The 12514-nt window shown below is 41.5% G+C and overlaps 1 protein-coding gene across 1 annotated transcript in view; it reads right to left on the bottom strand.

The window, feature by feature from the left end:
• GRM3 (glutamate metabotropic receptor 3) overlaps window positions 1-12514 on the bottom strand; it is a 112411-nt gene that overhangs the window by 2977 nt on the left and 96920 nt on the right. The window contains exon 5 of the mRNA XM_042927334.1: window positions 11159-11333. Within this exon, the coding sequence (XP_042783268.1) occupies window positions 11159-11333 (175 nt within the window). The remainder of the gene's footprint in view (window positions 1-11158; window positions 11334-12514) is intronic.

Here is a 12514-nt window from a genome sequence, read left to right as displayed (position 1 = left end):
AATACACCCTCTTAGAACCTCTATAAATATTTTCTGAATGACTATATAAATTGTTGCATTTCCAAGAACAGGGGAACCAATGGAAGTTTCAAGAAGGATATAATCTTTTCACCTGAAGAAATGACCAGCAAATAGGAGGCATATGGGTAGCCCTGTTTGGGGTCAGGTAGGCCTTTTTTCTTATCAAGCCACATGGTGACAATGACCATCAACCACCCCTGCGAAGAGAAGGAGCTCAGGCTGTGAACACCCCAGGGCCAGCCTGGTGCCTTTGACATTTTCACTAATCTCTTCATCTTTTCCAGGATCAGGTTTTATTATTTCTGTGCAGATTTTTCATTTCCAGAGCTTGAAGAGGAATGATATGTCATAGGGGTAAGTCTAGGAGAACCAGAGGCTGGTATGTTCATGCTCTGTGTCTATCTTGGATCACTCTGATACCCTTTCTGTCTGCACTTTTAAAGATCGTATCAGAAACCTCCGGTTATATTCCCCATACTTTTGGAGTTTGCCGTAATGCTGTTCTCAAGTGTGATCTTCAGATTTTCTTGCTCAATGCATTCTAACTTCTAAAAAAATTGAGGGTATCTTGACTAGGTAGGTAATAAGTACAGGGGCTACAAAGGTAGCTGCATGGAAAATCCTAAGTTAGAGCTTCAAATGATGTTCCCCTACCCACCCCACCCCCACCCCGCCTGGAGATAATCAATATGAAAATTTGCAGAATAACTTTGATTCATCTACCTGCTTCACAGGGACATTGAAGGGAACACCCTATGTTAGAACTCATCTGAACTCTTTGAAAGGAAGCTAATACAAATTCAGGGTTTTCTTACCAGGAATCACAACAGCAAAGACTCCCCAAGACTCTTTCTGCAGTTATTTTGTCCCTAACCGCTTTCAAGTGGATTAAAGGGAACTGTAACTTGTGTTTTTCTGCATCTCCTTTACTGTTCCATCTGTAGCTTTTGCCTGTGCATTTTATTTTATTATGTGAAAAATATTCTCATTTTTGTACGTGCTGCTGAATATAGTAGAGGAAATTACTGTTTTATGAGTTTACTATCTCAATTACTTTGCATGTCATAAATATTTTACATATGCCTCCCGTCTTAGCCCATCTGTTATTCCCCAAGGTAGTAAACTATGTGCCAGAGCAAAGTACTGTCATTTTCATGTGTGTGTTTGTGATGAGCTCTTGCTATTACTCTAATGAAATTCTCCTGAGGGTTTTAATGGTGTAAGTTTAGCCCATTTTCTTAAGTGCGGCTAAGCAGAGTTCTGTAATCAGACTTTCCTTCAGAAATAAGAGGCATGTAGGCTTATTTCTGGCTTTCCTGGGAGGAGGGGGTGAGGAGCAGCTGCTAGTTACCCCAGGCTAAGGTGGTGCTACTCAACTCGAACAGTGAACACAGTGGAAAAGAACAGTGAACACAGTGGAAAAGAACCTGGTACGTTCCACCATTGATCACCAAAGGGCCATTCACACCCATCAAAAGGCATATTTTACTTCACAAACTCTGTGAGGCATCGGAAATCAATGCAGCCAAGTGGCAGCTTTGTCTTGCACTGTGAAATCCATTTCTCTTCCACCAGTAATGCACAGGCTGGCTGGGCTTTGGAAAAAATGACCCCGTTTTTTTCAGGTACCTGGGCCCTCAATCAATGCTAAACATATTTCTTTAATAGGTTCGTATGGATGCCAAGTCTGTTAATCAATTTAGTGGTTGAGACTTGGTTCCTGAGAATCAGTGTGTTACTCTAACTGTGTAATATATCAGATGCGGGGAAAAAAGTAAAACAAACATTTAAACAGAACAGACATTCCACTTTGTTTCCATCTGTTCCATTTCCTTGCTCCTAGTAACCCCCCAAAATTTCTCCCAGCATGTCTGCTTGTTTAGATATTTTAATGCTATGGTCATGGAATTCAGTTTCTACCAGCTGTTTGTTGCTTTTTCCTCCTACTTTGTTATTGAACCTGTTTTCTTACTCATCACCTTAATTTTACTTGTGCTAGGGCCCCTAGGTCCCTTTCCAGATGTTCTTCTGCTGATTCATACAAGTTGTCTGGGAAGACGATGACACTATTAGCCGCTGCTTTGGTAGCCTTGCTTTGTCAGAGTTCACGGTGGAAGACACAGAATCAGTTATTAAGAAACGAGGCTAGGTTCTCGGGATAAAGGTCTTAAATCATTAACAGTAGATTTGAGAGGAAATCACATTCGTTATGATGCGGGATGAAAATCTACAGACCCAAGATGTAATTTCCAAATGTGGAGTTAGAACTTAAGAATGCAAAGCCTTCTTCATTCAGTGATTTATTTCTTGCGAGACAATATTCATGGAAAAAGAAAATATGGCACGTACTATTTTATTACCCAGAATACAACTCAATTAACTTATTGATAGAAATTCCACTTGGTCTTCAACTAAACACCCCAGTCCATTATTGCCACGATATGCTGTCATTCTTTCTTCCCAATCGTGTTCTGTTATTCTCTCCTCCATCCCTCAAGATGTATGAAAGCGGATGTACGATAAAATAATTTGAAAATGGAAGGACTTAATTTGTGTGTTTTTCTATTTTGCATTCCTTTTGCCTCCTCTTAGTTTCCCAACATCTCTAGTTTTTCCTCTTTCTTATCCAAATGTGTTTTCAGGCGAGGATCAGAAACTCATTCACCCTGAGGCTCAAACAACTAAGAAAAGCTATATGTGCTTCTGTGTCTAGGGATCAAAGTCAGGCCACAAGTGTTAAACTCTAATAAAATAATGTCAGGCATTAGTCCTCCTCTCTAGTGCAGCTAATCTTGTCAGCTTCACCTTCAAATTATATACAACATCTGAACACTTGATTGCTTTCCATCACTACCACCCTGTAGCTTCTGGAATTATGTCTCTGCCTCCTCCCTCTCTTATATTCTGCCCACACAGCCAAGATGATGAAAATGATGCTTTTAAAGTTAGGTCACTCCACACCCTTTGAGTGTTTTTCCCAGTTCTTTAGAGTAAAAAAGTAAAAGTCCTTACAGTGATTTCCAAGGTCCTACATGACCTGCCCCCTCTCTGTACTCATCTTCTCTTACTGTCATCCTTAGTCACCTCCCTGATATTCTTCCAGCTGTGGACTTTTGTATTTGCTCTTCCCTTTTCTTGGAATGTCTTTTCCCCAGAGACAGACAGCGTTCCCTGTTTTCCTTTCCTTCATGTTTCTGGTCAAATGGTACCTTAGCATAGAGGCTTTCTTTGGCCACTGAATAAAAAATAGTAACCTTCTGCTCCCACTTTGCCTTATTTGTCTGTGCCCAACATTACTTTCTTCACATCACTTATCAACTTCTGACATATTATATATTACTGGTTTTTCTGTTTCATTCATTACCCCATCCCCTTTGCCTAGAGCTGAGCCTGAGCCCAAAAGTTTCTTGAATGACTGAATAAATTATCCATCAAATTAATCACAGTTACTTACTAAGGGTTCTCTCTCCCAAAGTGTCTGAAATTTCCTCTAGGTAAGGAAGATATTTAAAAAAAAGTATTTCCACATAAGTAGGCATTTTCCTGCTATATGGACACAGATATCTCCATATATGGATGTTCTACAGAGAATTTTACTTAAAATGAAAAGGAACTTGAAGGAGAAATAGTATAGAATAAATTGATGTTAGACTTATTGCTTGCTTTAAGGAATTGCTCATCTAAAGTCAAAGTATGGGCAATATTTGATTATAAACATATTTCCTTTTTTAGTTAACTTACCTACATAGTTAGGAGCATTGTACCGTGTTCCTAGAGGCACTGATAATTTTGGGGTTACATGGAAATGCATATGGCTATTGGTATCTCTCGTACAGTATTGAACTCTCTGGTTTAGGGACTCTCTTTGAGATACTGAGTTTACCTTGTTTTCAATTGTACAGGACAGAAGGGAACTATACAATGTAATTTAATCCAAGAAAGTGATGCTTCTGCTTAAACAACTATTTAAATGAGAGAAATTTGATCTGTGACATAAACATTTAGCCAGCCACCGTTAAACAGTATTGTTTTGTCTTCACTAAAGCTCATTTTCTGGGAAGCTTTGTGGGTAGCCCCTCCGGAATACCATACCTTCTCTGTGTGCAGCCAGGGTGTGGGGGTCGCCGGGGTCTCAAAGGGACACGTTTTATGCCGTTGAACTCCCTGGCGTGGGCTTTTGAGATGAACATAAGTTTGCACCCATTGCTGGTAGAACAAGATGCTGTCGTGTGTGGTACTGAAGAGAAAGCTTCTAATTTAAAAAAGAAATCACTGAACTTGAAGATGCTAAGATTCTTGCTGTCAGAATAATCTCTGAGATGCATTTTGTAACCGAGCTGAGGCAGAAAATCCAGAGACGCCACAAAAGCCACTTAGCCACTTTTGAGAGTTTTATCTGTGGCTCCACTTACCAAATTCCTGAAAGTGTCTCACAGGGAGGCCCCGGCTTTCTTCCCTAGGAACTGTGGTTATTAGAATAAATGATCCTTATCATCCCTTCTATCTCAAGTTCCTTCAGCCACTGTTTAAAGAAGGCATGCTATGTTTGCTTGGGGAAAACCTAGTGAAATGTTAGAGGTAAAGAGCAAATGATTTAAGGGTTATAGAATGGCAGTCGTGAGACAAACTGGAAACGTGTGGAAAGGGGAAGGGGGAGAAGCATCAGTTTCCTACTCCATGTAGGGTTACCCCTGAGAGCTAGGGCCTCTTTCTTTTCCCACCCTCCAGGAGGAAGGCGTGAAAGAGAATGGAATGAGGTTCTCAGGCATCCTGTGACTTTCCTCTCCCAACGGAAAACGGATCGACATCTGTCTGATATGTTTGCACTAGGTATATTGTGCCTGGAAGCAGATGGCTTAGCTTGCTGAATACTCTAGGCTCCTCCAGTATTGGCCAGTCAGGATTTATGTTTATAATATCCTTCCAAGAAGACCATCAATTCAGTGTGTGTTGTCTTATAAGTTGCTAATTTGCCTGGCCGGTCTAGTACCTAGTGTCGTCGTGGGACTCCCTCAACTGTAAAGTGCAGGCATATTGTGCTGATTTTCTGGACTTGAACGGTTGAGAAGAAACTTGGGCATTATGTGCCCTTTTTTATTTTTTCTTTTATAAAGTCACATTCAGACTTGAGCCATGGCTTGCCCCCTCTTAACTTGGTAATCTTCAAAGGCTTGGCCCCTGTTAAGTGCAAAGTCTGGTCTTCATGTGCTTGCTTTCTGTTGCTGTAGCCCTCTGGAAAATTATACTGTGACTCTGAAAGACTGTGCACTTGATCTTTTTATACTCCTGCTTCTTATAATGTGAAAATGCTTTGTAATAAAGAATAGTTCTATTAATGAAGCAGTTCACACTTGAGCCCCTAGACAAGGGACTTTCTGAATAAGGTTTTGGCAGAAGAAATCAATCTCCATATGCCTGTGGCTCCTCTGGGACCCAAATCTGAGCATCATTAGTTAGCAGAAGCCTCTTGACTGTTCTTAATGATAATGGCATACATACATCTGAATGATCACCATGAGCAAGAGAAACACATATCCCCATAGGACCAAGTCTGGATACATAATAGCTCTGAAGACTGTTGGGCACACTCCATTTCTCACCTCCCTCTCCCCACTCTGTGCTGATACAAACTCAAGTTAGTGTCGACAACATTCCGACCTGCATGGGTCCCCTGGGGTTTTACGCTGCTTAACCTCATCTGTGCATCCAGCTTGTGTCCTTCAAGATTCTGCAGTTCGACTTCCACTTGCAGCATAGTTCTTAATTGCCTGTCTTCAGGAACCAGCTCTGGGAAGCCCTTTTGCTTCTAAAGCTGAACAAAATAGAGAAGGGTCTCTTCTCTTCCTTCTCATCCAAATACAAAGAGCGTTTGCTTACGTGTGTGGGTGTAGGAGCAGCAATACAAGTATGAGTTTAGGATTTTAGGGTGGCTGAGTTAACTGCTATTGGAAGGAGTATTCCCAGTTTCAGTAAATGTCTTCTAAGGGGAGCCTTCTCTGGAGGGTTCCAGAGAGAGAGCTGAGGAAATAGTAGCTGCCTGGGAATGTGGCTGTTGGCATCATGAGGCAAAGGATAGGAGCTCAGAACACCTCTCCCTCTCTGAATCCAGTGCCAGCTTCCTCGGTGAGGGTCATCTCAGAGACTCTCCTTGCTCTGCACTGACACTGGTAGGTGAAGCACACAGCGTGGTGGAGTCCAAGGTTCTCAAAATGTTTTCCTTGGACCACTTTGATTGAACCAGCTGGAGTATCTGTTACGAACCAGATTTCTTTCGACCCGGATCATATGGCCCAGAATATCTATGGGTGGGGCCTGGGAACTTCATTTCAATGAGGTTTTTTTTGTTGTTGGGTTTTTTTTGTTTGTTCGGTTTTGGGGTTTTTTTGGTACACAAATATTGGGAGCCACTGGTCTCTGGGTGTACTGAATGGAGAAAAGTTAATGTTTCCTTTATTTATATTTTTTTAACTGTTTATTTTTGAGAGACAGAAAGAGAAACAGAGGGCAAGCAGGGGAGGGGCAGAGAGAGAGGGACACACCAAATCTGAAGCAGGCTTCAAACTCTGAGCTGTCAGCACAGACCCCAACACGGGGCTCGAACTCATGAACAACAAGATTATGACCTGAGCTGAAGTCAGACGCTTAACCGATTGAGCCACCCAGGTGCCCCTAATGTTTCTTTTATTTTTATTATTTTGACTCTCACTGTGTATAGTTAATCAGTTACAACTAAAGTTGTTCCCTTTAAACCTAGCAGTATGTAAACATTTCACAAATGGTGAGTTTTCCAAGATGTCCCTAACCATGTTTTTTCCTCTGTGCTTGCTTCTAAGTTTGGTCATGCCTTTACGTCTTTTTGCAGCACTGCTCAGCTTTTAACATCCAGTACTGTTACTTGTTGTGCTATCAGCCACCTTAGCTGCCATCAGGTAGGTCACCCAGGCTCCTAAATGATGTGATATTTCTGCCACTCTTGCCTGAGAATTAACTGGGAATTAATTTGGCCACACCTTCCAGTCTGGGGAACTTCTTGGCACTGCTCAGGATTACCTGTGTCAAGTCTGTGATCCTTAATGAAACTGCAGTGCTGGCTTCAGGATTTGGAGAATGTGGCCCAAGGAAAATGGCCACAAACTATTTCATAGGTGGGGTGTGTGTCCCTTCCTTGAATCTGGACAGGCTTTGTCCTCTCTAGGATTCCACGTGGAAAGGCATTCTGCCAAGTTGCCAAGCTGGAGAGTGAAGCTACCATGGGCTTCCAGATCAGGTCAGTCTCAGATGAAACCCCGGAAGGACCCAGTCCAGGCCTCATTGAGCAGACGAACTGCTCGGCCAAGCCCTGCCTGGATTCCTAACCCACAAAATCATGAGAGATATAAAAGGGTTATTTTTTTTTTAATTTTTAATTTTTATTTATTTATTTTTTTTAGGGGGTTATTGTTTTGAAGCCACAAAATTTTGTGGAAGCTTGTCATGCGGGAATAGATAATTAGATGTGTGTGGGTGTTGCGGTGAGTAACCCTGTTGGTATATTAACTTACTCTTAACATGGGGTTGTTGTTTTTATACCTGGAAAGAGTAAATTAGAAAACCAGCAGCAATGCTGGTAACAATAACTCAATACGGTAAAATGTCTATATAAAACTCACCAGAACATAAATTATGTAGCAACTAAGTAAAACATATGCTTTACCTAATGAAGTCAGAACAATTTGAGGATTTTTCTTGAGTTATAAAACAGTGTACTTCCCAATATTTAGGAAGGAAATGGATATAAACTGAGCTGAATATATAATGGAGGAAACAGGCATGAAGAAATTAAACCAGTTGCTTACATGTTCACCAGAGTGTGGGTTAGTAATGTGTTCATGCATAAACTAGATCCCATAGACCAGTGTCTTTCAAACTTCTTTGATTGCAATTCACAGTAAAAAACCTCCTACTTGGACCTTGTAGACGTGTAACCACTGGAGCAAACTCCATGAAATACTACTTACCCTTATCACATATAATGTACTCTAATACATTTAATTCTATTTTCTTCTAAAACTGCTGGCGAAACATACTACATAAATTTCAGGACCCATTACTAGGTTACACACTACAATATGGACAACAGTGGTCTAGATGCCGAGCTTCATGAGACTAGGGGTTCTTTTTCTCCACTGTGTACCTCGGTGCTTAGAAATTTCTGTTGTATAGAAGATACTTAAGCATTTAATGAATGAATGAATTTCATGACTCTAGTTCCAAATTATGAAAATGGGTAGGATATTAATCACAAATCAGGAAACCCAGAGTCGATTTTTGAATCACTGTATATCTTTGAGAAGTACCTTTCATATTTTCTCACTTGTGAAATGGAACTTGTAGTATCTACTACTCATGGGATAAAAGGAGCCCACAAATAAAACTATTTTGCATAAAATATAAAGAATTACAAATAACAGATTAATGTACTTGTTAGTTCTGCAATTTGATATGCCTAGAGTTATCACATGAATACTTCTTCACCTTATCACTTTAATACCACTTCGTTAACATGGATTAGAGAAAAACTACTAAAAAAATGAGGTCCTTTTTAAAGAAAAAAAATTTTTACTTAAAATTTCATTGAGTAACAAAATAGTTCTAAAACGTTGGGCTGGGTAGATGCTTACTTCGAAGTATCTCATTGGGCCACTTGCAGATTAGCATTCTGCGTGAAAGCTTAAAACACATTGTTTTTGTGTAAGTGGATATTTCTGAAATTCTGAAGACAGACTTGGTTGGGTAAAGTGCCCTTGGTATTCCTTCAGGAATTTATTAATTCCAAGTATGTATATTAGAAAATGCTGCCATTTTGAAATTACTGAGGTTTATATGTATAAATGTCTGTGGAAGGGGCTTTGTTAAACTGTTTGAATAACAGCTGGGAAATCTGAGCTCTGAGAGCAGGATGACTTTTGCTCAGAAGTCAGTCTTGCTGTACAGCCTTGGGTAACTTTCCTATTGTTATCCCTGTAAAGCCTACCACGTACCTAACTTCCTGGGAACTTTCCCAGCTTGCACCCTGACTGAAGTAGCAGGATACAGTTGTTGGATACACTGCCTTTGAAATGAGAGAAACCGACTCTAAATTCTGGTTCTGCCATTTTCAATATGTGGGACCCTGGGTAGGTTTCTTGATGTCAGGGAATTGCATGCATTAAATAAGATACAGCACATGTGCACATGTGTATGACATTTTTAGCATGATGCCCAGCAGATAGAAAAGAATCAGTGATAGTTCCATTGGCTGTTCTTATCATTGTTGTTTTTATTTGCTATTGCCAGTTCTTTCTTGTCTGGTCTAGCTAGCTGCTACAGTTGGGCTCTAGAAAAAAGATGTGCCTGCTCAAGAAATAAGCAGGTTTCTCTGGGGTCCAAGGAAAATGATCACAAGTCTTACCATGAGCTGGCACTCAACCATCGTGACACCTGGAAATTGAGCTGAAAAGACAAGAACATCCCTGTCTCCACCGAGGAGTGGCATATCCAGTGCATCCGTGAACGTGTGCTATCAGCCGGCAGCCTTTCCTTTGTTTGCTGGGGGAAGGGCAGCCCTGTTAAATTTTATACTTTGCTGCAGAAACTGGGGCACTAATGTGATTGCTCACTCTGTGATGCTGAGCTATTTTGAAGCATCCTTTCTGATCGACTCGAGGCAAAATGGTGAGGCAGTCATTTGTCTCTGTCACTCCAGTCTTCCTTCCCTCTCTTGTGGCTTCCTTCCTCCGCCCCCCTCATCCTTCTGTCAGTGAATTTCTCCTGCTTCAAACCACAGATAAGCTGAAAATGGCTTAAAAGGTTGTCCCCTTTAGGTACACTGTGCCTGAGAATTTAATGAGAGGCTCTCTAAGGATAGTGTTTCAGATGTTCGCAGGCCAGTCAGAGATGCAGTGGTGGCCTGGGCTGTTCCTCCACTACCCTTCAGCTGGTTTGCAGCTGAAAAGCCCTGTGCATCGAAGTACGAGGAAGATACATTCCGGCGTTTTTCAACGTGTGTTCCATGGAATATTAGCTGGTTTAACTGTGTTTGAATACTTTTTTTTTTTTTTTAATGTTTGTTCATTTTTGAGACAGAGAGAGACAGAGCATGAACGGGGGAGGGTCAGAGAGAGAGGGAGACACAGAATCTGAAGCAGACTCCAGGCTCTGAGCTGTCAGCACAGAGCCCGACGCGGGGCTCGAACTCACGGACCGTGAGATCATGATCTGAGCCGAAGTCAGACGCCCAACCGACTGAGCCACCCAGGCGCCCCTGTGCTTGAATACTTTTAAGGAACTGTAAATAACCAGGTTAAACAGATTGCCTTGCTCTCGGGATTCTTAAAACTAACATGCTCATGGTAAAGGTGCTGCTTCAAACTTCTAAGGGGGTATTTAGGATGAACCATTTCCCATCTTTTTTTGGTTATCTTCCCTTTTTAATTTTTCATGAAGCACCTTTATCATGTGTGACACAGGACATACTCTGCAGAGCACCAATCTAGGCCGACCCTCTGGGCCAGTGAGTAAAGTAAAGCCACAAATAATAAAGTGATGTGCTCAGCGTTTCCTATTGAATTGATTGCAGAGTCAGGACTAAGAAGTAGGTGCTCTGACTCCACAACACAGTCAAAAATTCTAAATGTGGGGGCGCCTGGGTGGCTCAGTCAGTTAAGCGTCCGACTTCGGCTCAGGTCATGATCCCACAGTTTGTGAGTTCGAGCCCCGCGTCGGGCTCTGTGCTGGCAGCTCAGAGCCTGGAGCCTGCTTCGGATTCTGTGTCTCCCTCTCTCTCTGCCCCTCCCCTGCTCATGCTCTCTCTCTCTCAAAAATAAACATTTAAAAAATCCCAAGTGCAGTTATGGATTTAATGTCTGTGTTCCCTGCTAGACTGTATGTACCATCAAAACAGGAGCCTTGACTTTCACTCACCTCTGTATCCTTAGCACCTAGCATACACTACCTGACACACAGTGGTTGAACCAGCACTTATTAAATTGAATTGAGATTGTTCATCGGGGATGGACATGGGTTGTCCTTGCCTATTCCTATTCATTGCTTCCCCTCTGAGCCTTCTCTCTGCTATAGTGCTATTCACGGAAGGGTCACTGCCAAGTTCTATACTTACACTGAGAATATGTGGTCCCCGTTCCGCTGACACTGAACCTGTTGAGGTGCAGTCTGTGTGTGACCACATTCTTCTGGGGTTGGAACAGGATGATGTGCACCTTGGGTGCAAACAAACAGCCCAGGACCACGAAGCCACTCAGGCTAACAGAGATGCACATGGTTGTTGTCTGCACCTACAAGAAAAGGTTGCCTAGTTAAATGTCTGGCTGTAAATGCAACCATGTCACCTACTAAAAAGAACACTGAGAAAAGACCAAACCAAAAACCCAAATCATCCACAGTTCTGTTGTTGGTATAACCAAACCAATAGAATGATGAAATGAGATCTTTTGAACTTGAGATGTTCATGGAAACATTGCTTAAGATCTGGTAGCAAACACATTTGTGTTAGGTGCTCCTGAGTGCTTGCCAGGACTTTACATGGATTTTCTTGTTTTGTTTCTTTTCTTCTTTATATTTGTATAAAGACATTTCTGCAGAACCACCTAAGTCAGAATCTTAAATAGTAAAATATCAACATTCCCTGATGAAGTGACCAGATTGCTGATGGTTTCAGTCATTCAACTTAGCTTGTTTAAGGTTCACTGTACCATGAACAAATCTGAGGGGCCATTTACATTTCCCCATCTTTTTTTTCTTTTTTGCTGGGAATTCTGCCCATCAGCTATTGGTTACCCCACTCAAAATTGTGAGACACTGTCAACTGTCTTATGGGCTACCTGTAAGTTATTTCATTGGCAACCCTCTGGAATCTTGATACACGAGGTACTCACTGTTCAATCATTTTGTTCTCTAGGCTTCTGTACGTCTGTTCTTGGCAGAGAACTTGCACCTGCTTCCTCTTTGCCTCCTGTGAAAGTACCCCTCAGAACTAGGTTTTATCGTGCCTTGTTTTCATTCTTTTGCTTTCCCTCTTCATCTCCGCTGATCTCGTCATCTGTCCTAACTTCAGCTCCCACAGATTTTCTAGAAAATCCTAAATTAACTTCTACATATTTTATTGCTTTCAGTACTAAAAAATGGAAATTAATTATTTCTTCTATCAGCCTCACTCAGAGTAGCTATGGTAAATCCTAGGGTAATTTTAGATTTCTTTGTCCTTTTGCTCCAGGCAATGTTATTACCAGATAGCATAACCTCTCATGCCCTCAAGTGTTTGACCTTCTCTAATCAGAGAAAGCGCGAGACTGAACAATTAACTGGAGAAGCCACATAACTCTAGGAGGCTGCGTTCTGGTTTGACTAGACAAAATTCAGGTTACCCCTGTAGCATTACTCTTCAGATTCTGAGTTTACTTGGTATGCCAAAAGGACAATCTACCCTATTTTAAAGCTCCTGTCCCTTTTAACTGCT

Source organism: Panthera leo, chromosome A2 (genome assembly GCF_018350215.1).
Source record: "Panthera leo isolate Ple1 chromosome A2, P.leo_Ple1_pat1.1, whole genome shotgun sequence".
NCBI lineage: Eukaryota > Metazoa > Chordata > Mammalia > Carnivora > Felidae > Panthera > Panthera leo.
The sequence above is the reverse complement of the archived record's forward strand: the minus strand, read 5'-3'. Positions and strand labels throughout refer to the sequence as shown.